This window comes from Sesamum indicum, linkage group LG1 (assembly GCF_000512975.1).
Source record: "Sesamum indicum cultivar Zhongzhi No. 13 linkage group LG1, S_indicum_v1.0, whole genome shotgun sequence".
NCBI lineage: Eukaryota > Viridiplantae > Streptophyta > Magnoliopsida > Lamiales > Pedaliaceae > Sesamum > Sesamum indicum.
The window spans coordinates 12,350,448-12,374,161 of record NC_026145.1 but is presented as its reverse complement, the minus strand read 5'-3'; the positions used below and the strand labels follow the sequence as shown (position 1 = coordinate 12,374,161).

The following is a 23,714-nucleotide window of genomic DNA, read 5'->3' as shown; positions in this document are numbered from 1 at the left end:
ACACCCACCCCCGGCACAAGCCCCCCCCCCCCCCCCCCCTAAAAAGCTTTTTCCAGCTGGTCACCCTTCACCAATTGAACTGCTTTAGTAGGTGCAACTTTCTCATACTTAACACTTCCTAGGTCAAAGGTCACTGAGATTGATATTCGAACTCCAGGGTCCCAGAGGCATCTGCAATCTTACTGGTTGCTCAGAAAGTGAAGCAGGGGAAGAGAGACGGGTAGAGCTTCTGTACGTTATATAGTCATAATCCTGCCTAGATGCAATTTGATGAGTTAGGCAGGTAGCTTATCCTCTTTGCAGGGTTCACAATGACCCAGCACTTATAGCACGAACTTAAGATATTCAAGGAATATTAGGCTGGTTCTTCCTCTAGATATTCCTTTACCTCGATCCATTTTAACTATCTTCCTTTAACCTTTGTTTTTCCCTTTTACTTAGTGCACCTTTTCTCTGATAGAGGAATTGCATCTTCAGGGAGGGGGGAAGAGGAACAGAAAATAAGAGGTTTCTTCAAAGAAGATAAGAATAACACATTGCAGTCGTTTACACCAAAAAGGAGTCAGAATTTCACAGTAATGGGGAAAAATAGGTCTATAGTCTGTACCCCTTAAAGCTGTTGAACCATGTGATGGCTTAACATCAGAAACTTCCAAATGAAAGCGGACAATCCTTGCTATGGACAACTAAGGCACACAAAATTTGCTAGTTGTGGATTCGGGGCTATATATGCAAATCCGCATACTATCATCAAAAGTTAAAGAACATTCGTAGCTTTGAAATTTCACAAGTAAAAGTTTCAATATCAACAAATGCAAGCAGAACTTAGAAGTAATATTTAGGGGCGGCTTGTAGAGAAAATGACAGCATTATGCCGACAAGAATGTAAAAGAATAAGAAAAAATCACTAGAAAACGACCTCTCGCTGCCAAAAATAATAATAATAAAAAAAGGTGTATCTAACCCTTTAACATGGGCAGCCTCCCCTGGACACCTTGTGATTACATTTGAGTTCACACAATGATCGCCTGTTTGAACCTTTTACTTATGAGCGTGAACAAAATGCTGTTATATATGGAGTGATAGATCCATGTCCAGTGAACCAATTTAGAATGACAAATAGTTTACACATAAAAGGGTGTAACTTCGAAATTTCGGATGCATAGATCAGAGAAATCGTATATAAAGAAGAGCAGAAAATTAGCATAGGACAAACCCTTTTAGCCCTGCGTCACCCTCTCCGGCAACTCGAAGAATACTGCCCTTGCTTACTCCAGGAGGAATTTTCACTTTGATATCTTTTCTAACTCGTATCCGGCCAGCACCAGAGCATTTACGACAGGATTCAGATATCATTTCACCATCCCCACCACAATTTGGGCATACAGAAACCTAATTTGTTCCACAAATACAATGACAGATCAACCAAAGGGATCCAAGTAACTCAGAATAAGACAAGAAAATCAAGCCAATCTTGGAAGCAATGGTGTGAACATGAGGCAGACTTGGCTTCTAGTATGCTTACTTACCATTCCATAAAGAGCCCTATCGTTGCTTCTGTAAAGCAAGCAATACAACCTTTGATATGCTATGAGTACTAAAACCATCCCAAGCAATATCTTCAACCCGTGCTTTATGTACTCCCTTATTATTTATTTTCCACTTATTCTTTTCTAGGAAATCTATTCGTCCAACCCTATCTTCAAAGTAAAAGTACCATGGAGTTACTTTCTCCCGCTATATGCTAGACATTGTCATAATTCCTTTTTCCCACTATCTTCAAACATCAATAACAATAACCAATGATCATGACTGATATCATAATTCCTTTTTCCCGCTATATGCTAGACATCGTCAAACAAGGTGTTCAAACCCAGAACAGTACTCATGTCATAAGAGCCATAACTGTTGAAGCAAGCTTCAACTGCATATACCAATACCTGTGAAAACATGCCAAAAGGTGTTTGCTCAGTTCTCATGACTTGACCTCTGCCACCACATGTTGAGCATATCCTCATTTTGGAACCTAGTTTTGCTCCAGTACCAGCACAAACATCACATGTTTCAAGATGGGACAGCTCAAACTCTTTTTCTGTCCCAAATATAGCCGCCGAAAATTCCAATGTCATATCATATCTGAAAAACATTTTGAATAATGAATCAATCTCAATGAGGATAAATGCTAGCAAGGGAAAATTTTAGTTCAATAGACCATACCACGGAACTATCCAATCCAGAATGCATACAACAAAATAACATAATTTAAAGGAAGAGAAGTCACAGCTGATAAAAGTTTTTTACATGGAACTTCGAGGATCACTCGAGAAAATCATGCAAACCTGTAAGAAACTTGCATGCTGAAAACTGGAAAGAATTACAGCCAAGTTACATGCTTTTAGTTACCATTAACATCACAAAAGTGGCAGTAAGAACTAACAAAGGAATATGAACAAGCATGTCGTGGAAACTATCCACTCAAGTTTGACTCACCGGAGATCTTCACCTTTGGTAACAGTAGTACGACGTGATGTTCCAAATGCAGACCCATCCATTCCAGAGAACCCACCCATACTAGGGCCAAAAAATGCCTCGAATAGATCAAAAGGGTTTGTAGCCTACAGAAAAAGGCATGTGTATCATCACTATAGCACTCCTTAGTCAAATGAATATGTCTTTTCACATTCAAGTTGCTAATGATGAGTACTTCCATGCTTAAAATAAGTGTACATGCTAAATAAATATAATTTGGAGGTACTATGTCCATTAGTTTGCAAGCCTGCTAAAGTATATGCATCTTCCTGGAAAGAAACTCTTGAGAAGGAAGTCATCGACTAACTTACACTAGATCAACTTTATTTTATGATCATATAATTTCACTATGTGGTATGTAACGAGAAAATGTTAGGTTCAGAAACAATTTGCCTGCCACCTTCTATAAGGCAAACAAATTTACCAGAAAATGGTCCACTTCAAAGAATACCAATTAGAAAATGCTAATTGAAATTTAAGCAATGATTAACTCCACGAATCTTCCCAAAAATGTAAAACAATTAATTGTGAAGAAAAACAAAGAGTAGAGAAACTTAGGCAATACCGTATAACCACCAGCTCCGCCTACTGTACTTTTAACGCCAGCTTCACCATATTGATCATACAGAGCTCTCTTTTTATCGTCTGATAGTACCTGACAATAGCGTACTTCAGACTTCTTGAACAGTACATGCACACATCCTGCATATGACAAACTATCTATAGTACTCTTCTCTAACTATCATCAAATCACGATTCTTCAACAAACATTAAGGGTATGATGGCATGGTTCTTTTTCATGAAAGTAATATGATCGAGAGTGATAAACAAGCAACATATGCCTTGAGGAGAGTAACAGAATACAGTATCACAAAACATAGCGGCCCTAACTACTCAAAAATGAAGTTTATGGTAATACACGGAACAGACAAGAAACTACAGAAATAGTTCCTCAAGGAGTGATCTACAGGATATAAGCTTTAAAATTTCTCATTTTACAAAATTTCAACGTTTATCATTTCATTTCAGCAATGGCGTCATTTTGTTGTGGTTTATGATCTTATTAATTATATGACTATTGGACCTCTAGTATTCAATTTGATGCCATTTGATTATAACTTTATGGATCAATTTATCATCAAACTTATTATCATTTTAGGACATGATTTAATAGTTTTTATGTGAACTTCATATTCTTTAGTTCTATGTAAAGAGGTGATTGAGGGGTTTCTTTGACAAAGAGCTTTGCAGATTTACATTTTACATTCTCCCACAATCTTTGATCTTTGAGTGTTTTGCCAATGTGATATGGATTGGTTCCTAGTCTCCTCATTGCATATGGGATGCAACACTGCAAGATCAAATAGGATTTTGTCTCAGAGTCATGATCAACAATTAAAACCTGAACGTTACAATGCCAATCAGGTTTTTAGGACTGCTGAAGTGTCGTGAATCTCTACTTCTGCAGCTTCCATTTCCTTGATATTCTATGTCATTTGACATATCATTTTATCAATTTTAAATTTTTCAGAGCTGCAGTCAAAATGGATTTACCTAATTTAATCCAACGGTTTTGAGATAATAAAACCAAGCGACACATTATGTTCAACAAGATCAACAAGTAATGATCATTAAAATCCACTACAACCACCAAAACAAGACAAAAGAAGGCTCAAGATGAAAACAAGGATATATAATTAAACTTATATCGGGAGTCTAACATAAAGAGATGAGGAATTGCATATCCATGTCACAGGACCTAAAATGGCAAAAAACAATTAACAGGATTTAAAATTCCAGAAGAGATGATCGTAGAAGTGGATTTCTGAAGCATGACTACATCTCGCAAGAACCACTAATTTGAAGTTGCATTAAATGGCAAACGACACCGCCACTCAGGGCAAAGTCTTAGCAAATCAGAATTGAAATCGCCTCCTCAAAGGTCATGTGTTCTATATAGACTGCTGCCTATCATCTGCTTAACACAAAGAGGATCAACTGGTGGGAGTTCTGTAAGCATATAATTCAGGGATTCTCATTCAAAAATTGAATGGAAGAAGGAAGTGTGTCAACAACAAAGTGGAGTATCCTGTGAAAAACAGAAATACTGTTTTGACAATCCTCATATCTACCTTCTCAAAAACCTCAAGCCATTCAATAGTTTCAAAGATCAAATAATTGGGTTCCCATAGCTGCAGACCACTCAAAATCCAACAGAAGCAAAACGCCTTTATAGTCCAACAAGCTGAATAGCATTTGTATGAAGAACTTTATAGTCAAAAGAACGATCACATGCTAATCAGACAATACTATCACTGATACCTCCCGTGCTTACCTCATATGCAGCACTGATCTCCTTGAATTTTTCAGTTGCTCCAGGTTCTTTGTTGACATCTGGATGGTACTGAAGACCAAAGGACAAGATAATGGTCAATTCTCAAAAAATATCTGTAGTGAATCTATAGTGCTATACATGATCATATTGCTGTTGTTTCACGTATGTGGATGAAACCAAATGTAATCAAGTTTCTCTACAAGCAAGCTAATGAGGATGTCACCAAGCTGACTTATCGGGATCAACCTCATCACAGTAAGTGAGATTTGATTTCCAGATACCGTAGTAGCCTCTGGATTTGGATATCGAAAACTTGACAATACAAAAAAATTAAACAAATAACCCATAAATCGGCGGCGCTTGTACCTGCCTAGCCAGCCTTCTATAAGCAGCCTTAATTTCCTTGCCACTAGCTGATTTTGGCACTCCAAGAGTGGAGTAATAATCGGCTGCAGCAACCACAACCGCTCTGCCAAACCTCCTTGCAGCCATTTTCTTATTCAATTGTGTAGCAGACGATAAAGAAACCCGCAGAAACTTCCTGTTGCCCCAGACGGGGTCCCCACCAGCCGAGAAGCAAGACGATGAAGAGCCTAGAGGAGGGAACAAATTCCTCTGGTTCTGGGGCGTCAAGCTCAACGAAGAAGTGAAACAGAGTGACGTGGCGGCGGCGGCGGCTGCCATTGCAGAGCAAATTTGAGGAGCGCTTATACAGTTTCTTGAAATTTTGAAGGAACTGTTACTTGGAAATCCTTTTAAACTAACTGTATCTGTTTGATGAATGTTCTGAAAGAATGTGGAAAGTAGTTGGAATTGAGGTCATTTTTTTAGTTTTGGGTTTGGGTATATCAGAGTTGGAGCTCTGCTGTTGGCGTCGGAGTCTTTTCCTATTTGTGTGGGTGTGGAGAAAGGTGAACCAAAAAAGGTTGTGGTATGACGCGCTTCTGCGTCATTTTGTAGCACGTTTTATAAATACTTAAAATACGAGTTAGTTGTGTTGTTTGGACAGTTATGATCACTTAAATCCCATGACTTCCACAATTACCCGTTTATATAATTTTTCATTTTAGGCAAATTTATCATAAATTTTATTGAAATTTATTATAATTACAAATAATCCTCAACTTTTTTTAAAAAAGTATTAATTGATAGCCCATTTGTGTAGTATTTATTAGAGTGTTTTTTTTATTTAGTATGATAAATCTCCTATCATAATTTACCTTTCATTTTATTTAAAGTTAATTACATTTTCTCATTTGAAGTATGCCCGTTTTTATACTTTGATTATATAAACTTTTTTTTGTGTTGACTTACCATATTAATTTTACAAAATTTTGCACTTTTTCATTTATAACTATTTTTTTACCAAATTTTTTGTCAAAAAAAACATTTAGCATACATACAATATTTAGGAATTATACGATTTGATATTTTTCACACTATGCATAGCATGTGATGTTTTTCCAACGAAAAATAATCATTTATGGTAAAGTACGAATTTCGCAAAGTTGAAATAATAAGTTAATACAAAAAAAGAATTTAAATGCTAAAATATAAAACCAAATATAGTGCAAATGACAAAATGTAATTTACCCTTTTTATTTAACTTCAATGGTTCTTAAAGAATAATTTCCATAAGCTAATAAAACCTTAGTATAAAGAAAACATAAATCCTTTTTGCAGGGGTGATGGTTTTCTTTTCTTTTCTCGAATCAAAAAGAAATAAAGTAAAAGCGACTTAACATGATAAAACTATCAAGATAAACTTTTCAGTATGTCTTACAGTAGCAGTATCTTTACAAACTCACAAATTGCTAAAATCACTTGATAATTTTTTTTGAAGAACAGCTTATAGAAACCAAAAATTGAAATGTTAGGAATTAGAAGCCACAATAAACGAAGAAGTAAAAAATCCTTGCTTATTTTCAAAATCTTAATAATTTTGATCGTACTCAGATAGAAAATTCACCAATACTAAAGTTTATAAGCTGCATAATTTCATTTTATCTAAATACTTCAAAACTTACTTTTAAAACAAAATCAAGAGTCTCGCTGCTTTAGAATATTTGATGCATTTGATTCATAAAATGGAAAATTCTTACCTAAACAAAATTTGACCAAAACAAGTATAATGCATCTATCATCATGTAATTAATCTTACACTAATCAAACGACAAGTATATTATACTTATATAATTAATTCAAATTCGACCAAATCCAATCTAGATTAAATTTTCCTCTCATAGTAGTTACCTGAAGAGTGCAACTGTAGCAGTTTCATTATACTCAGATGTATAGTGCCTCTAAGGACACCCAGAAGCAAATAAATGGAAGAAGAACAAAAAACTGTACGCCAGAAAGAAGAGAAAACAGAGGATCACAAACCAAGAGCAAGATCAACTTGCAGGAAAAAACTATTTCGAATCACAATGTTCCATATAACATTAGTAAATTGCTATAGAGGCCAATCCTCGGAAAAATGACTGCCAACTTGCACAACTTCATAGAATTTTAGCATCCAACATTTCAGCATTATATTATATTAATTTTGGTGTCGAACATTTCAACATACAACCTATATAAGAAGCAGCTGATGCACGCTACGCTTAATGAGACAGCATCCATGTTTTTTCATCAGAATACATCTGGGTTAAAACGTCCCGGGATAGAGTTGCCCTGCTGAGCCTGACGCAAGTGCAATGTCAAGGCATAATTGTTCACCTGCAAGAAAGAGGAATTTAGGTGAGCAGTCCATTAGCATGTATTCATGACACACCTTCAGACATTTCTTAAATCAAAAACATTATGAAGTCAAGGCATTCACCTCAAGAGTTCGCAACTGCTCCTGATATTGAGCCACCAACTGCTTCAATTGCAGTACCTCTTGGTTGCTCTCATCATACTCCTTCTGGCGTTCATGCTGGATGGCCACAGCACGTTTGAGGATTGCATTGTCTCGGAGTAGTGCCTCTATTTGTTCCTTAAGCATCATGTTTTCCTGGAAACACAGGAAGATAATTGTAAACACGAAGAGGTATGTGATCGTGAAGCAGCCAAGAGGGCTGCACAATTTCATTGAGCATATATGCCAAGAGATTATACATATGAACACTCAATAAAAGCTTAATCGATTAAAATAGGAAAAACGGAAGAAAACATGTTCTTCACCAACATCTACCAATATACGGCTCTTAATTTATTAAACTCTATAATATGTATGGTACATAAAGAATGATTGCTGACCTTGTGAAAACCTTCAGCAACCTCAGCACTAGCCCGAGTGCTGATAGATTTCTCCAGACTCTCCAATACGCGCCCTGCCCGGGATCTGGCGTCATCTATGCTAGTGGCAGTCATCATCTCTCTCACCAATAAGTCCACCCACTCTGCACCATCTACTGGCAGGTTGTTTTGGAACTGAGGCTCCTCCAAAGGAACTGCATTCCCACCAGTTAATGTTGCACCTGCTAGTAATATACAACCATAATTGTTACATGTTTTGAAAAGCTGAAGAGCAACCCAAACCTGCTAAACCTTATATGCATCCAAGACCAAGTTTGAAACGTTAACAATGTCCACAACCAATAGTAACAGAAGCATCAGCTCTTCTATATACAAATAAGCGGTCAAGCCAAATGCAACAGACATCCTGCTAGAACGAGAGATGAAATGACATTTCAAAGATTCAGAGATGAAATAGTCGCAAATACACTTGTTATAGCATGCCAAACCACAGCAAACTAGTACGTCACTCTTCCGCAAGGAGCTTCAGTGTCTGCCAAAAGCATCTCTCTTGGTTGAACTACAAGTACGATTATTACCAATTTGGAAGGTCTATGGCAGTTACGCTTTGGATGATAACCATTTATTAGCTTTTGTCCAGAAGCAATTAAAGTGGGAATTGATACAATCACGAGTATAATAGACAAGTATGTAATAAATATGCACGGAAACATAGACACGTGACACCAAGGTCTGTTCAGCCAAGAGTAACAGATAAATGACAATATTAGAAGGGCAATTATCACAAAAGCCAAGCATGTAGGGTGGACTCCAGTTATCAAGGCACGTGGCATGCCTCTGTCTGCTATGCAAGGGCATACCTTTTTCCATGTTTGGATTTTCTTCAGCAGCTGACCCTGAGTTGCCCTTTGCATATCCAAGATGAAGCTCGTTAAGGCTATTAATAGCAGAATCTAAGTCATCGCCAGCGTCTTTTAATGCTTTCTCAAGAAGCTGAAAATAGTTGTGAAAAGTGATAAGTGGCTGTTGTCTTCTAAATATTTGTGCAATCAACAAATTGAAAGAAAAATTTTAATCCCTTGTCAATCAGAGTTCTGAAAGGTTTATAACAACCCATGTTGCTTCTTTTACGATTAATTTTAGAAGTATGCATCACAAGAAACAACATCTCTAAGCAAAAACTACTAAGAGCATTGAATTCAATGCGGAGTGTTAATCGCAATGTTTATTCAGAAAAACAATAATTAGTTCATGATTAATTGTACAGCTCACCCGAGAAAAAATTAGTTCTGCAGAATCTCAACCTATTCGGCAATCCATAGATCAAGATAACATTAAAAATCCAATGTAGATAAGTATTAACCACAAAGGCCAAAACCACAGTGTTTGAAGAACATTAAAGTACAATCATGAACAATTCAGATCCATCAGACACTAGGAACGCATGAAAACTTCAAAAGTCACAGAATTACCTGAACTTCCATATCAGGAAACAAAGCCTTGAGCTGATCAACCGGACTAAGATGAACAGGCGGTGAATAAGTGAATCGGACCGGAGAGGTGGCAGAAGAGCACCGGAACTTCTTGTAAACCGGTGGAGACGCCGACGTCGGCGACGACGCCGCTGATTCTATGTCCTCGAAGAACGATCTCTTACCACACACTATAGCAGACATTACTATTCCAAGAATTCAATTCAATTTCGGCAAACAGAGATACTTCTTCTCCAACAAAATTCAAAAAAAAAAAAACAAAATCAACGCAATCAGGAATTAGGGTTAGGGTTTTGAGGGAGCATTTAAGATTCTAGGCTTAACAACTTTTTTTTTTAAATCTATTTTTCCTGCTTTTCGGATAAGTGATTGATGCGAGTGGTGGTGGGTATTTATAGAAGTGGGAATTCGACGGTTGCCCGAAATAAAATAAAGTGCGCTAGGTTTGGATCCCCTTCTCCAAATATCTTGAAATATTGATCTTTGTCTTCCAATATTTTTCCCCTTTTAGCCCATTTATAAACGATTCAGACTAAACAGCCTATATTTAAATTCAAAATAAATTTTTGAAAAAAGAATTTTAAATTATAATTCTATGATTGATCAACAAACATAAATCACAAATCATTTGAAACCTTTCCACAATGTTTGGCTTTATTTTTTGACAATTTTCGATATAAAATAAAACACACTTAATATTTACTTACTTTTTTCACACTTTATCTATGTATTTTTGTGTTTTTTAACTTTTTATGTTTAATATATATAAATATCATATAGTAGAAATATGATTTTACAATGAACAATGATTTTTGTCTCTCAAATTTCAATATCAACGTAGAGCGTCATTATTATTATTATTATATTGATTTGTGGGAGAAAATTGAAAATTGTCTTTTAAGTATTATAATCCTTGATAATATTATCTATTTTATAGAAATGATGCAAAATATCAATATAATTTTTCAAAAGAAAGCAAGTTTGATAAAAGGTAAAATATACATACACAAATTTTCATAAAAATTGATTTCATGATCTTACCATCATGAATAATTAATTTTATATTCAGATCAATTGAACATGATATCATTTCCCTTTGCCTCTCTTACACTATATAAATTACTCATTTTTTTTTAATTTTAAACATTTTGAGCTGATAAGATTTTTTTTTTTTTTTTTTTGTAGAAAAATAAAACTTTCAAGATGATTGTTTTAAAGGGTCTACGACAAAATAGAGGTTAATAATACACTATAAATGCAACATGAAGTTAAGAGTATTAAAAAAAATTAGAATATTTTATATACATACAAATGGATGCAAAGTTTTAGAGAAATATGAAAGTTGAGAGAAGTTTTAAAAATGTTCTATGTACAAGTCTAGAAGGTTTTATAACATTTTCAAAAGAGTTTTTGAAAGCTTATCACCATATCATCAAAATTAATCTTCACCGTCCATTTTGAAGAACCAAATATATAAGTATTAGATTGGAATTCATTGTCAATAATCAATTTCGGATATCAATATTCTCTTCAAAATTTCTCATTAAAATCTTTCACTTATATATACATTATAGGAAGGAGAAAAAAATTTAAATATTAAAAGTTAAGAATTATGTTTCACGAGCAATGTGCGTTTATTTTACTAGTGTTTATAAAAGCATGAATCTCATAAGTACTTATTTTTATTGTGAAAAAATATTCATTTAAATTTTAATAAAAAAAAATACAAAGACAGCCCACATAAATTTGCTCAATCTTATTAAATTAAAAGGACTGTTGAAAAAATTTAAAGCAATTAATCAATGATTAATTGATATTTTTTAACATCAGCGTTAAATAATTCATTTCAAATTATAAACCACATATGTATGCTTTTTGTAATTGTAATTTGCTATTTTTCATTTTTATATCCAAATTTGTCTACTGTGTTGTACATGCTTTTCTGAATTTGCTATACAGTGGGACACTTCATCGCTGGGTGCATAAAATTGATCTGGGATTATTGTTGGAAAATTAGTTGAAACTCTATAGTATTACTCCTATAAAACTTAATAATTGAGTACAAGTTATGGCGCGCCGTATAAAACGATTTCCCCTCCTCGTTTTGTTTGATCTAATTTCTATTATGTTGGATATTTAACTTATTTAAAGGTACACGAACTTTTTCTTTCAAGAGCATAATTCGACATGTTTCATGCCTTGGGCGGTATAATTTCCCAACTCTCGTCATTAATTTTCCTTTCCAAGGGGTGCAGTAATCAATTTTAAATCATACACTAGGTGCTGTTGTACAGATATGAGAAAAGGAGAAAACAGAAGTTTGTAAAAAGAAACAACATTGTGTGAGAAAAGAATAAAAAAAAGAAATTTGAGAAGAAAAAAGTTTAGAAAAAAATACCGGTGATGTAAGAGATACAAAAAATTTGTAAATATGAGTTTATTAGAAAATATTAAAATTGCTATTATAATTGAATTTTATTGAAGAAAATTGATTGAATTAAAGTATAAATTTGAATATTTAAAAATTGGTATTAGAATAGGGCAATTTTCAGAGCTTTCTTGGGCTCAATGTGATACTAATGAAATTTGAAGGACTCGATTGCAATTTGTTGCTTTCTCCTCTTTCCCGCCAAAAATCCTCCTGTAATACCCCATCCCCTTCATTTTGCCGCCAATCCCCAACTCCCCGCCCAATCCCTGCCCCTACCTCTCCCTCTCCCTCTCCCTCTCCCTCTCCCTCTCGGAGTCTCACTTACTCACACACGCATACACACTTACTGAGAGGAGTTGACGGCGGAGACATGAATGACCTCAACTTCAAACAAGACAAAGGCAAGCGGCAAATCTCCCTCTCTGTGTGTGTATATGCATGCATGTGTGTGGGTATATATTTTCTAATTATTATTGGATTTTCCTGGATGCAGAAATTGCGAAAGATTTCCTCACAAACTTTGCAGGTCCAAACGGCGAGGCTAAATACATCAACATCCTCGTAAGTTACTTCCTTTGTAGCTCAGCTATCAAAAAATGAATTAATTTATCTGGCCTTTCCTAATTGCTGGTTTCTTTCCTTATTTATATTCAGCAAGATGTTGCTAATCGGAAAACTAAGGCCATCCAGATCGAGCTTGAAGACTTAATTGATGTAAAATCTCACAACTGCTGACTCTGTTGTATCTTATCTAATTTAGGTGAAGGATTATCTCTGATTAGGTTCTTGTTTTGTTTGAGGAAAAACTAGTATAAGGATTTGGATGAAGAATTTTTGAGGCGAGTCACTGAAAATACTCGGAGGTATATTGATGTGTTTGCAAATGCGATTGATGAACTACTGCCAGAGCCGACAGAGGTGCTTCTGGATGACGACCATGATATTCTGATGACTCAAAGGGCGGAGGAAACAACTGAAAATGGTGGTGGCTCTGATCCGCAAAAGAAGATGCCTCCAGAGATCAGAAGATTTTAGTAAGAATCATTGGGATCAGCCTGAAGCTCCTATTGTTGAATCAAATTGATGTTTCAAATGTAAACTATTAACATTTGTCATTGGTACAAAGTCTTGGTTAGTAGCTAGTTAAATTAACTGTTGGACATGGAAACGACTAATTGCCTGATTATGGAAGCATAAATAAGTTTTGTGGTTAATGGAATAGTTCACTCTTGCTTATAGAGTTGTATCACATGTCTTTTTCAATGTTTATGAACTAGCAATGCCAAAATTGATGTGATCGAAATAGCATACACCCAAAATGAAAATAGAGAAATGTATATTCTTTTTCTAGGAATCTATTAAGGAAAGAGAAGGGCCACTAACAATGTCTCTTTGTGGAACCAGTGAAGTTTATATTAGAGCATCTTCAAAAGGGCGACCTTTCACGATTAGGGAGGTCAAGGCTTCATATATTGGGCAGCTTGTGCGAATATCTGGCATTGTGACACGTTGCTCAGATGTCAAACCGCTGATGCAGGTGGCTGTCTATACATGTGAGGAGTGTGGATTTGAAATCTATCAGGTTTTGTGTTTTGTTCTCTGCTTAATGTCGATTCTCAGTATCCTTAAACTTTATATGGTAAATAAGAATCCTATTATTATTTATGAAACAGGAGGTAACTGCTCGGGTTTATATGCCTCTATTTGATTGCCCATCTGAACAATGTAAAGTAAATCATGCTAAAGGCAACCTCATCCCGCAGCTCAGAGCATCTAAGTTTTTGAAGTTTCAGGAGGTTTGGAATATGTCAATATTTTCCTGCGACGTCCATTAAATTCAGGAGGTCCTTTCCAAAATTTTCTTCTAAAATTTGACATTGTTTTTAGGCAAAAATTCAAGAACTAGCTGAACATGTCCCTAAAGGTCACATTCCTCGGACAATGACTGTTCATTTCAGGGGAGAGCTAACAAGGAAGGTTAGTGATATTTGTAATCTTTTAGGTGTTTGTAGAACCTTTCTGGTGCATGCCTACATCACACAAGTTCAGGACCTGGTTCCTTGAGTGGGCAAGTCTTCAGATGTCATTTTTCTTTCAGTGTTTCCAGAACCTATCTGGTGTACCTCTACAATAAAGAGCGAGAGAGCCTGGATCATGTAGTTGAGTACACTAGATATGACTTGCGCCAAATGTTATGGGACCTGGATAGAGGTCTTAGTATTGGTAAATGTTCAAATGCCATGCTTACTTAAAAGTTATTTCAAGTTAAACTTGGTAAAAATATTATATATGAGGTAAGATGGTTTCTCAAATTATAAAAAATTGTAGAAAATGCCTGTTCATACCTATTTTAACTAGTTATATCTAGTTAATATTCTGTACAACATATGCTCGTTCAAATTTGGAAACAAGGGTGCACCATACCCATCTGTGTGAACCAAATGTAAACATGGTATTTTAAGCATCAAAATATGGACTATACTTTGTTAAGTCTTCTTTGGATGCATTAATTTACTAGAACCATATGGCATATTTGTTACTCTCCAAGTAATCTTATTTGTACTAGAGCTCAATGCTTGGACAAGAGCAGTTGAAAAGTTTTTTACTGGTCATTTACCGTCTTTCAGCATCTGGTCATTAGCTTTTCTCTCTAAGTTGTCCTTAATACTGCAGGTTGCTCCTGGTGACATTGTTGAGTTGTCAGGAATATTTCTTCCAATCCCATACACTGGATTTAGGGCAATGCGGGCTGGACTAATTGCAGATACATACTTGGAAGCCATGTCTGTCACCCATTTCAAGAAAAAATATGAAGAGTAAGACATTTGCTATATTCATCTGTTTATGCTTACTCTTGGTTAAAGTTATTAAATTTTGTGAAAACAACAAATTTGGAACAACAGATATGAAAGGCTGCTGCAATTTGAAAACCAGCACCGTTCTAATACTGTAATTAAATCTCCAGGTCATTATTCACGGAAAGAATAAAGGATTGTTAGTGAATAAGGTTGCAGAAAGAATGAGAAATCCATTTTATCTCATCTTACCTTAATTGAGAGAGAAAAGAAAAACATTAATCTAATGGCTTTCACATAAGACTCCTATTGAAATTATTATTTCATTTGATTGGGTCTGTTATATATGAAAAATAGTTGTGATTAATGATCATAATTGGATCAAGTTCTGTGTATATATTCGTTCTTTCTCCTGTCAGTCTGTCAAGATAACTATCCTCAAATTCCATCTGAAATCAGTGTCTTTTCTCATTCATAGGGCATGTACTCCAGTTTCTTGTCTAATGAAAGCACATAATTTCTGATGAATAGCTTTTTGGTGGAACTAATTGATTTTTAAGTGTAGATACGAACTTAGAGGTGATGAAGAAGAACAAATTGCTTGCTTAGCCGAGGATGGTGATATTTATAACAAATTGGCACGCTCCTTGGCCCCAGAAATTTTTGGGCATGAAGATGTTAAAAAGGCCCTTCTTCTTCTCCTAGTTGGTGCTCCTCATCGAAAATTAAAGGATGGGATGAAGGTAAATGCATAGAAATACTTTTTCTGTGCATTACTTCTGTATTTCTGTTGAGGATGCTGAGTTTCTGATAATAGTTGTTTTTGTCGTTCCTCCTCAATTAGCGGGTAGTCTTGTAGCAGAAGAAAATCTTTGAACATAATTTGAAGTATTAAATATGTTGAGCAGCTGTTTTTATTTTATAAATCTTACACTTTTGTACCATGTCTACTGTAATAAGTATTCTCATGTGATAATGCAGATTAGAGGAGACATACATATATGCCTGATGGGTGATCCTGGTGTTGCAAAAAGTCAGCTTCTTAAACACATAATCAATGTTGCACCTAGAGGTGTGTACACAACTGGAAAAGGAAGTAGTGGAGTTGGTCTGACTGCAGCTGTTCAGAAGGATCCCGTGACAAATGAAATGGTTTTGGAAGGTGGAGCTCTGGTGAGGGTGCTTTGTATTACTAATTTCACTTGTTCCTGCCTTTCTTTCATTAAAAGGGTACCATAAGCTCCAATACTTGCATCAGGTTCTAGCGGACATGGGTATATGTGCCATAGATGAGTTTGATAAAATGGATGAATCAGACCGCACATCAATTCATGAAGTAATGGAGCAGCAAACTGTTAGTATTGCTAAAGCTGGTATCACTACATCTCTGAATGCACGGACTGCTGTCCTTGCTGCCGCTAATCCAGCCTGGTAAACTATTCATAAACTCAGCATAGCAACCTTGGTTTTGTGCTAAGATGCAAGTCTAATCTCATTCGGATTGTTGCAATGATGTATGATCCCCCTTTTTGGCTTGCTTAAAGCTTTGCATGCCATGTCTAATTATTCAACATTCTCCTTTTGCCTTAGGGGGAGGTATGATCTAAGGAGAACACCAGCAGAGAATATTAATCTGCCTCCTGCCCTTCTATCAAGATTTGATCTCCTGTGGTTGATTCTTGACCGAGCAGATATGGATACTGATCTTGAAATGGCCCGGCATGTTCTCCATGTCCACCAGGCCAAGGAATCTCCAGACCTTGGATTTACTCCCCTTGAACCTTCTGTCCTTAGGTAAATCAGCCACAAATATTTTACTTCTGAATTACTTCATACCCAATTTAAGTTTAATAAAATTTGAAAAAAGGGGTATATATTCTTTATTGCACATTTATGTGTATCCTGATCATAAACCGAGTTGAAAATGCTCTCACATGGACCTGAATTCTTATCATGACTACTAGAGCATATATTTCGGCTGCAAGAAAACTGTCACCTGCTGTACCAAGGGAGTTGGAGGAATATATAGCAAGTGCATATTCCAGTATTAGGCAGGAAGAGGCGAAATCAAACACTCCCCACTCTTATACAACAGTTAGGACTCTCCTCAGCATTCTTAGGATATCTGCGTTTTATTTTATTTTATGAACCAATCCGTGTTGATGGGTAGGTGCTATTCATTAGTTATGGCTCTCGTCAACAACAAAAATATCATCACATCAGTACGTCCTAGTTTATTGATTGGCCAATGTGTATTAACAAGAATAATTAAGTGGTCTTGCCCCTTAGTTAACAGCATTGAGAAGACAATGGCCATCTTTATCTTGTTTTGGGTCAAAAGCAGTATGAGATTATGTACATTTAATTTAATCACTCAAGTGGACTGCTGACTAATACAGTGTCCTTTCATGGAGAACTTGTTTAATCATCATGTACCACATCTTTTCCTCAGAACTTCCATTGCTAATGAAACTCATTTTCATCTTTTTTTCAGGCTCTGGCAAGACTCAGATTCTCCAAATATGTTGCTCAGAGTGATGTGGATGAGGCACTTAGGCTAATGCAAATGTCGAAGTTTTCTTTGTATTCAGATGACCGCCAAAAATCTGGTCTGGATGCAATTTCTGATATTTATTCAATCTTACGTGATGAAGCTGCAAGAACTAACAGGATGGATGTGAGCTATGCCCATGCTCTCAACTGGATTTCAAGAAAGGTATGTTTCTAAAAGCCTGACAAGACGTTTATGGACTTGGTGGGATCTGCTTATTGAGGTGGTCTCTCATATTTTCATCTTGTAACTAGGAGAAGTTAGTCTATCTGAGTGGGCGGGCTCATGGTTCAACCACACCGGTAATTTATTATCATAACAAAGACAGCAAAAACAAAACTATTTCAGACTAAATTAGAAAATAGAATCGCAACTTGTTTTATTCTAGTCTGGTCAGTGGAGCAGTAAATAGTGAAACTCGATCATTATACATTCGCTTTTCCCTTTTAATTACTAAAATTTCCTTTATTTATGTAATGGAATAAATCCTTTTGTCAAAATATCATATACATTATCTCATGCCATGCGTAAAGCATGCAGGAAATAGGCTTGTCAAATACACAAAAACTATTGTTTTCCTTTGCGTATCCCTAAGAGCTTGCTATGTACCATGGTTATATATTGCTTTTAATTGGCTGAAACCTGATGACTTGCTGTCAACAGGGATATAGTGAAGCTCAGCTGAAAGAATGCTTGGAGGAATATGCAGCCTTGAACGTGTGGCAGATCCATCCCAACACATTTGACATCCGTTTCATTGATGCTTAAGACAGCTGCCATATGCAAGATCGTGTGGTCTTGTGCAGATTGAAGCCAAAGACTTGGATGTTTGCCTCCAAGGTGTATAACTAATGATTGTAATTCTGTGACATTGTTATCTATTAGAACGAGTTATAGGTGACAAGCTTAGCAACATTCTGTAATAGCTGTAGGCGAACGATTGTAATGGTTTGAACTTGATAGGCTGTTGAAGCACTGGTTCATATTCATATGCCCTGTGCAGTCCTTTTTCTATTTTATAAAAATAAAATTTGCTCAAGATCTTCGTGTGCCTTATTTACTATTTTATACAAGCATTGGGTGTCATGGTGAGCAATGAGTGGACGTTGCAGTTTCGTTTCTACTTTGAATGCGTAACTGGTTTTTTAGTATTTAATCCATGATCAGTGCAGGCCATCAGAATATCAGAAAATTGATTCAGCCATGAGTGGTTATGAATGTCACCAAGACTTCAACTAATTAGGGAAATCATTACCGAGATTACATTGAATGATTGAAATTGTATATGCATTCCTTATAATGGGCTGAGCTAGTGGCCACAGCCTTACATATATCATGATCCCACAAGTGGAGGCCCAATCCTATCGGCCAACTGTGCATAAATCATAATCTGTCATGTTAGTTGGAGGTCCAATCATATGCGGCCCAAGTCGTAAAGCCCAAACAAAGATTGTAAGATTTGGAGCAGAAATTAGATGTTAAACAGCAATTTTTGTTATTATCTCCTTCCTAGTTCCTACTTATTAATTGGTTTTAAGTCGTATTTTATTTTGTTTGTTGTTGATTAGAAATGGGGCAAAAATTTATAAAGCAGACTGAATATTATTTTTGAAAAAGAATGTATTAGTAATATTTATAATGGGCTGAAGGAAAAAGGAAGGAGAATAGGGTTGAAATGCTATGCAAATTACCAGATTAATGTTAATGTTAATGTTAATTTATAAAATTTCCAAATTATAACGACTTTTCACTTTCCCTCTTGTACCTGGGATTTCTGTCCTGAAACTTATTTTGGGTTTCAACTGCTACTTCGAATTCATACCCACTGCCGAATAGACGAATATAACCCTGTGAACCACCATCCGGTTCTCTCTTTCAAAGGAAGGAAAATGACCAACTCCATATACCAAATAGTAATATCATATTCATCAAATTATCTCCGCTTCTTTGTTTTATTAGTTAACAATTTCGTCACCTCCTTCCTCACCCCTCCTCCTCCACCGGAACCTCGCCTCCGGTGCTCCGATTTCAAATGCATATGAGTCCGTTTTTCTCTGTTCTTCTTTATTGAACTACTGTTACGGTAAATAGAATCGTTTTGTTTTCGGAGTTTTTCCTTCTTATTTTGCGGCAAAAACTGACGCGAAAATCTCGAATTTTATGGCCGTCCGTGTCTATGTGGAAGTTTGTTGCTTGTATAGTGAGAATGCATCCAACTTTCTTTTTCTTTTTGTTTTTTTTAGCAGCTAACGATGGGGATTTATCAGAGAGCTTAATCCATTTCTTGATTAGATCTTTATGTGCTATTGTTTGTAGTGCCAACATTTTTTTGTGTTAATCTATTTTTCTGATGAAATTGTGGGGTTTTATGGCGAAAATAGTTATAGATTTATCAATCTAGAGTCTCTTTGTACTTCATTGAAGTAAAAGCCCTACCTGAGTTACGTATTATAGTATGCTGACACTTGTGAAACCATGATAGTCAAGAAAGTTGCATAATTTTTTATTTTTGATGATGAGAGTTGTGATGGAGTTGAATATGCGTTTCTGCATTAGTATGGTAATAAACTGTCATTTTAGGTATCCTTGAATGGGATTTAAATGATCGAATGCTCGGTTTCGTCATGGAGAGACTTGCGCTGCTGTATCATGACTATCTACTTGCGTAAACTTAAGTATTAGTTGAAGTCTATTTAGTTTGAAACGAGGCTTTTTGTTAGTTATACGGTTCTGGTTTCATGTAGCCGTTATGATCATGTTTATATTTATGTAATCTTGCAATGAAGGTATATTGACACTTTATGTTTGTATGGGTTGGTATTATTAACATGTGTCGAGAGAATGATAGTAATGCACTCACAAAAAAAAAAAAAAAAAAGAAGGAAAATTCGCTTAATTGTTTGGTATCAGTTTATATTTACTTTTTTGGCAGGGTTAGGCTTGTGGTTTTCATTAATAGCACAGACAACCTTTTCCAACATCTTTTAGTTGTATTCGCCGTCACAGAAATTTTGGTTTTTGCGTTGACTAGTTAGGTTAAGTTTATAATCATATGATTTTGAAGGTTGCTATGTATACACAAGTATCTGTCTAGAGTTTAACTTCTCATGTACTTGGTTGCCTTTTTTGCCATTGCTTTTGTTGTGCTAGTTTCGTTCAGCAATCATCACTTTTTACTTGAATAAAATTTTCTGAAGGAATTCTTGTTAATATGCTTCAGGTTTTACATATATAATGGAGTTTAGGAAATACACTTGTTTTGGTGATGCACCTACTGTGGGTATGGGTACAGTAAATCTTCTGAATAAGTTACACACAAAGGCTCAAATGGAAGCTCATGAGGAACCTGCAGATTGTGCTTCCATGGATGTAGACCTTGACATCCGAGAAATTTATTTTTTGATCATGCATTTTCTATCTGCTGGGCCATGCCAAAAGACATTTGGACAACTCTGGGTGGAGCTTTTAGAACACGACCTCTTACCCAGAAGATATCATGCTTGGTATTCAAGAAGTGGTGCAGTCTGCAGGGATGAAAATGATGATGGGAACTCCTTCCCTCTAAATTATGACAATTTGGCCGGAAGGTGAATTTATACTCCATATTTTTCTTGTATCTGACAGTGATCTAGTTCTCTTAATAGTTTGATCAAAGCAGAATTCCATCTCCTCAAGAAAATGGCTTTGGCTTTTCCCCCTCAATTGTAGAATATTTACTATTTTCTCTTTAGGAGCTTCTCTTTGTGAATGTGTGTGCATTCAGGCACAAGACAAGTTTAATGTTTATACTTACGATGCTGATATTTAGCTTGTATCAATTGAAGGAAAGTCACATGAGTAGTAGCATCCTCTAGCATATTTCATCTCTCCTTTGAATAATGGAACCATACCTTGATAAGGTGAAAGATTTTATCCGCAAGCAAGTGGTTTCGTTTGACTGAATCGTTTGATCTTTTACCAGGTACTCTCACATTGAAAAGGATCACTTGGTCAAGCTGCTCAAACAGCTGATACTGACAACATCCCCTCCTTTACGGTGTATGGTGGGGAAAGTTGCTCCAGCTGCTGCTGATGTTCCTACACTACTTGGAACTGGGGCCTTTTCTTTGTTGTCATGTATGTCAATTTCATGCTTTGACCTAGTTTTATTTTGTTTACTTTTCCTTCAGCAATTGAAAAATATTTGGCTTCCCTTTTCTAGTCAATGTTGGATCATTTGTTGATGCATTAGTTTGCAGACTTATTGACTTGGCTTTCTGGCTGACTGGTGGTTGATACCTTGCACTATATAGATTGCTATTTGCTGGAACAATTAATAGTTTGAGTACTTATAATTGAAACTTATTATCGTGACCACAGCTTTTGGAATATAGTTTTAGTTCATTGAAGAAAATACATGCACCAACTAACATGCTGACCCAGCAATTATTACGCAATCCAACTGCATGTATCTCACAGTATTGTCTAATGTATCTTATTTTAGAGTTTCAATTCTAATATCATTCGTGTAATTTAGAAATTTTAGTATCAAAGATGATTCATTTCAAACACTTGACCGGAGGTGGAGGGAGGGAGGGAGGTCCCATCTTAATCCATTATTTTGTTAATTTGAGATTCCTTAGCATAATCGTGATGAGATTAATGAAACCACAGACTGAATTAACTCATTTAGAAATCCAAATTTTCAGTGTTGTCTCATCACTTTTCATTGTACGACTGCTGAAGCAATCTACTCATTATGAACTTTTGAATCCCCCACCCAAAAAAGAAAAAGGAGGGGAAATACATGCAAATTGAAGAAATATATTTCTGAGCAGTTTTACATGCTATTCAGGTGAGAGAAATAAAGTAAATAAGCAAGCGAGGAATTTTCCATCTTACCTCCGGTGGCCTCATATGCAAGCTGATCAGGTTCGAGGGCTTAGCTTGAGAGAAATTGGAGGTGGCTTTTCCAAACACCATCGCTCTCCATCTATCCGCCTTGCATGTTATGCCATTGCTAAACCATCCACTATGGTGCTGAAGATGCAAAATATGAAGAAGTTAAGAGGACATAGGGATGCTGTGTATTGTGGTATGTTTTACTTTGGAACTTTGAATGGATGTATTGCATTTTTTTAGAATCCAGTCATCAAATGGTCAACAATCTTTTCATGCATTTATACTCTGAAGCAAATTAACAGCATCTGCCAGGGCATCTGATTATCATCTATGGATGGGCCTTTTATCCCGTAGATGATGACTTAGTCAATTCCCGTTTCTGTCAGTCATCTGCCATAATGGTATTCAGTTAATTTCTTTTCCCATGATGCAATAGTTGTTTCGCTACATCACTACATTGGATTTTGTAGCAATATTTGATCGCTCTGGTCGCTATGTGATTACTGGTTCGGATGACCGTTTGGTAAAGATTTGGTCAATGGAAACTGCATTTTGCCTAGCTAGCTGCCGTGGGCATGAAGTAAGTATGAAACACATGGAATATTTGGTAAATGTCCGGTAGATTGGTACTTGTTCAATTCACTTTTAGCTTGCTTAACCTTTTTTATCCCTTTAATTACTACTAGGGCGACATTACAGATTTGTCTGTCAGTTCCAATAATGCTTTAGTGGCATCGGCATCAAATGACTTCACTATTCGAGTTGTAAGATTCTTACCCCCAACCAGGATAACATTTAGTCTCTTTAGCTCTTCAATAACTGAGTTGTCATCTTTCACAGTGGCGACTGCCAGATGGGTACCCTATTTCAGTTCTTCGTGGACATAGCGGAGCTGTTACTGCCATTGCCTTTAATCCCAGGGTGAATGCTATCTATCATCTCTTATCGTGAGCCTCGTTATGACTTTACCACCATTTCATTTAATTCAATGAAGTCTGAAGTTGGTTAAGCATTTGGCTTTGGCCTTTAATAGTTAATGGCTATTGCTTTGACTTCTATGTCCTCATTTATTAGTTAATGTACCTACTGTTGTTTTCATCTCCTGCCAAGTTCATTTTCGGTGCTGAGAGAATTGCCAGAATCTTCTGCATTTATTTTGTTGATAGTGACTTTATTGAATCATAACTGTGAAGAGTAATTTCCCTGAAATTTTGAGTTATAAATTTCAGATTCAAATTCTGAACTGATGAGTACAAAGAGATAGGTCATCATAAATATCACACAAAATCTTTTTTGCATGATTGTGTGATTGAGAGATCGGCATTGAGTAAGTGTCACAATTAGGTTAAGTCCATCTTTTCTGTAGTTTCCTTGACATCTTGAGCTCTGTCGTCCTTTAGCTCTCACTGAGGTTGGTTATTACTTCATGTCATCCTCCTTAATTGCCCTTGTTTGG

The 23,714-nt window shown here is 36.0% G+C and overlaps 4 protein-coding genes across 5 annotated transcripts in view; 2 read left to right on the top strand and 2 right to left on the bottom strand.

Annotated features, from left to right (window-relative positions):
- Positions 1-5,779, bottom strand: part of LOC105164834 (chaperone protein DnaJ) — a 9,527-nt gene extending 3,748 nt beyond the window's left edge. Inside the window, exons 1-6 of the mRNA XM_011083631.2 lie at positions 5,231-5,779; positions 4,865-4,933; positions 3,095-3,184; positions 2,491-2,615; positions 1,941-2,136; positions 1,217-1,392 (exon numbers count right to left, since the gene is read on the bottom strand). Of these exons, the coding sequence (XP_011081933.1) occupies positions 1,217-1,392; positions 1,941-2,136; positions 2,491-2,615; positions 3,095-3,184; positions 4,865-4,933; positions 5,231-5,548 (974 nt within the window). The 5' untranslated portion in view covers positions 5,549-5,779. The remainder of the gene's footprint in view (positions 1-1,216; positions 1,393-1,940; positions 2,137-2,490; positions 2,616-3,094; positions 3,185-4,864; positions 4,934-5,230) is intronic.
- Positions 7,226-10,072, bottom strand: LOC105164821. 2 transcript variants are annotated; one of them, XM_011083610.2, is made up of 5 exons: positions 9,580-10,072; positions 8,968-9,100; positions 8,108-8,331; positions 7,689-7,862; positions 7,226-7,585 (listed from the first exon to the last, which is right to left on the bottom strand). In XM_011083610.2, the coding sequence occupies exons 1-5, from the start codon at positions 9,781-9,783 to the stop codon at positions 7,499-7,501; spliced, it is 822 nt and encodes a 273-aa protein (XP_011081912.1). In that variant the 5' UTR covers positions 9,784-10,072; the 3' UTR covers positions 7,226-7,498. The 2 variants fall into 2 exon arrangements, with proteins under 2 accessions (XP_011081912.1, XP_011081921.1); XM_011083619.2 differs by having other exon boundaries at positions 8,108-8,328; positions 9,580-10,069.
- On the top strand, positions 12,122-18,399 carry LOC105164813 (DNA replication licensing factor MCM7). The gene is made up of 15 exons (XM_011083598.2): positions 12,122-12,432; positions 12,525-12,592; positions 12,686-12,745; positions 12,842-13,065; positions 13,436-13,613; positions 13,705-13,827; positions 13,919-14,008; positions 14,705-14,847; positions 15,392-15,569; positions 15,808-15,999; positions 16,085-16,257; positions 16,417-16,620; positions 16,791-16,956; positions 17,321-17,542; positions 18,041-18,399. Exons 1-15 carry the CDS (start codon positions 12,180-12,182, stop codon positions 18,143-18,145), a joined length of 2,379 nt encoding a protein of 792 aa, XP_011081900.2. The 5' UTR covers positions 12,122-12,179; the 3' UTR covers positions 18,146-18,399.
- LOC105164805 (bromodomain and WD repeat-containing protein 3-like) lies at positions 19,140-23,700 on the top strand. The gene is made up of 7 exons (XM_011083586.2): positions 19,140-19,460; positions 20,598-20,964; positions 21,339-21,493; positions 22,212-22,451; positions 22,729-22,838; positions 22,945-23,022; positions 23,099-23,700. The coding sequence occupies exons 2-7, from the start codon at positions 20,612-20,614 to the stop codon at positions 23,207-23,209; spliced, it is 1,047 nt and encodes a 348-aa protein (XP_011081888.1). The 5' UTR covers positions 19,140-19,460; positions 20,598-20,611; the 3' UTR covers positions 23,210-23,700.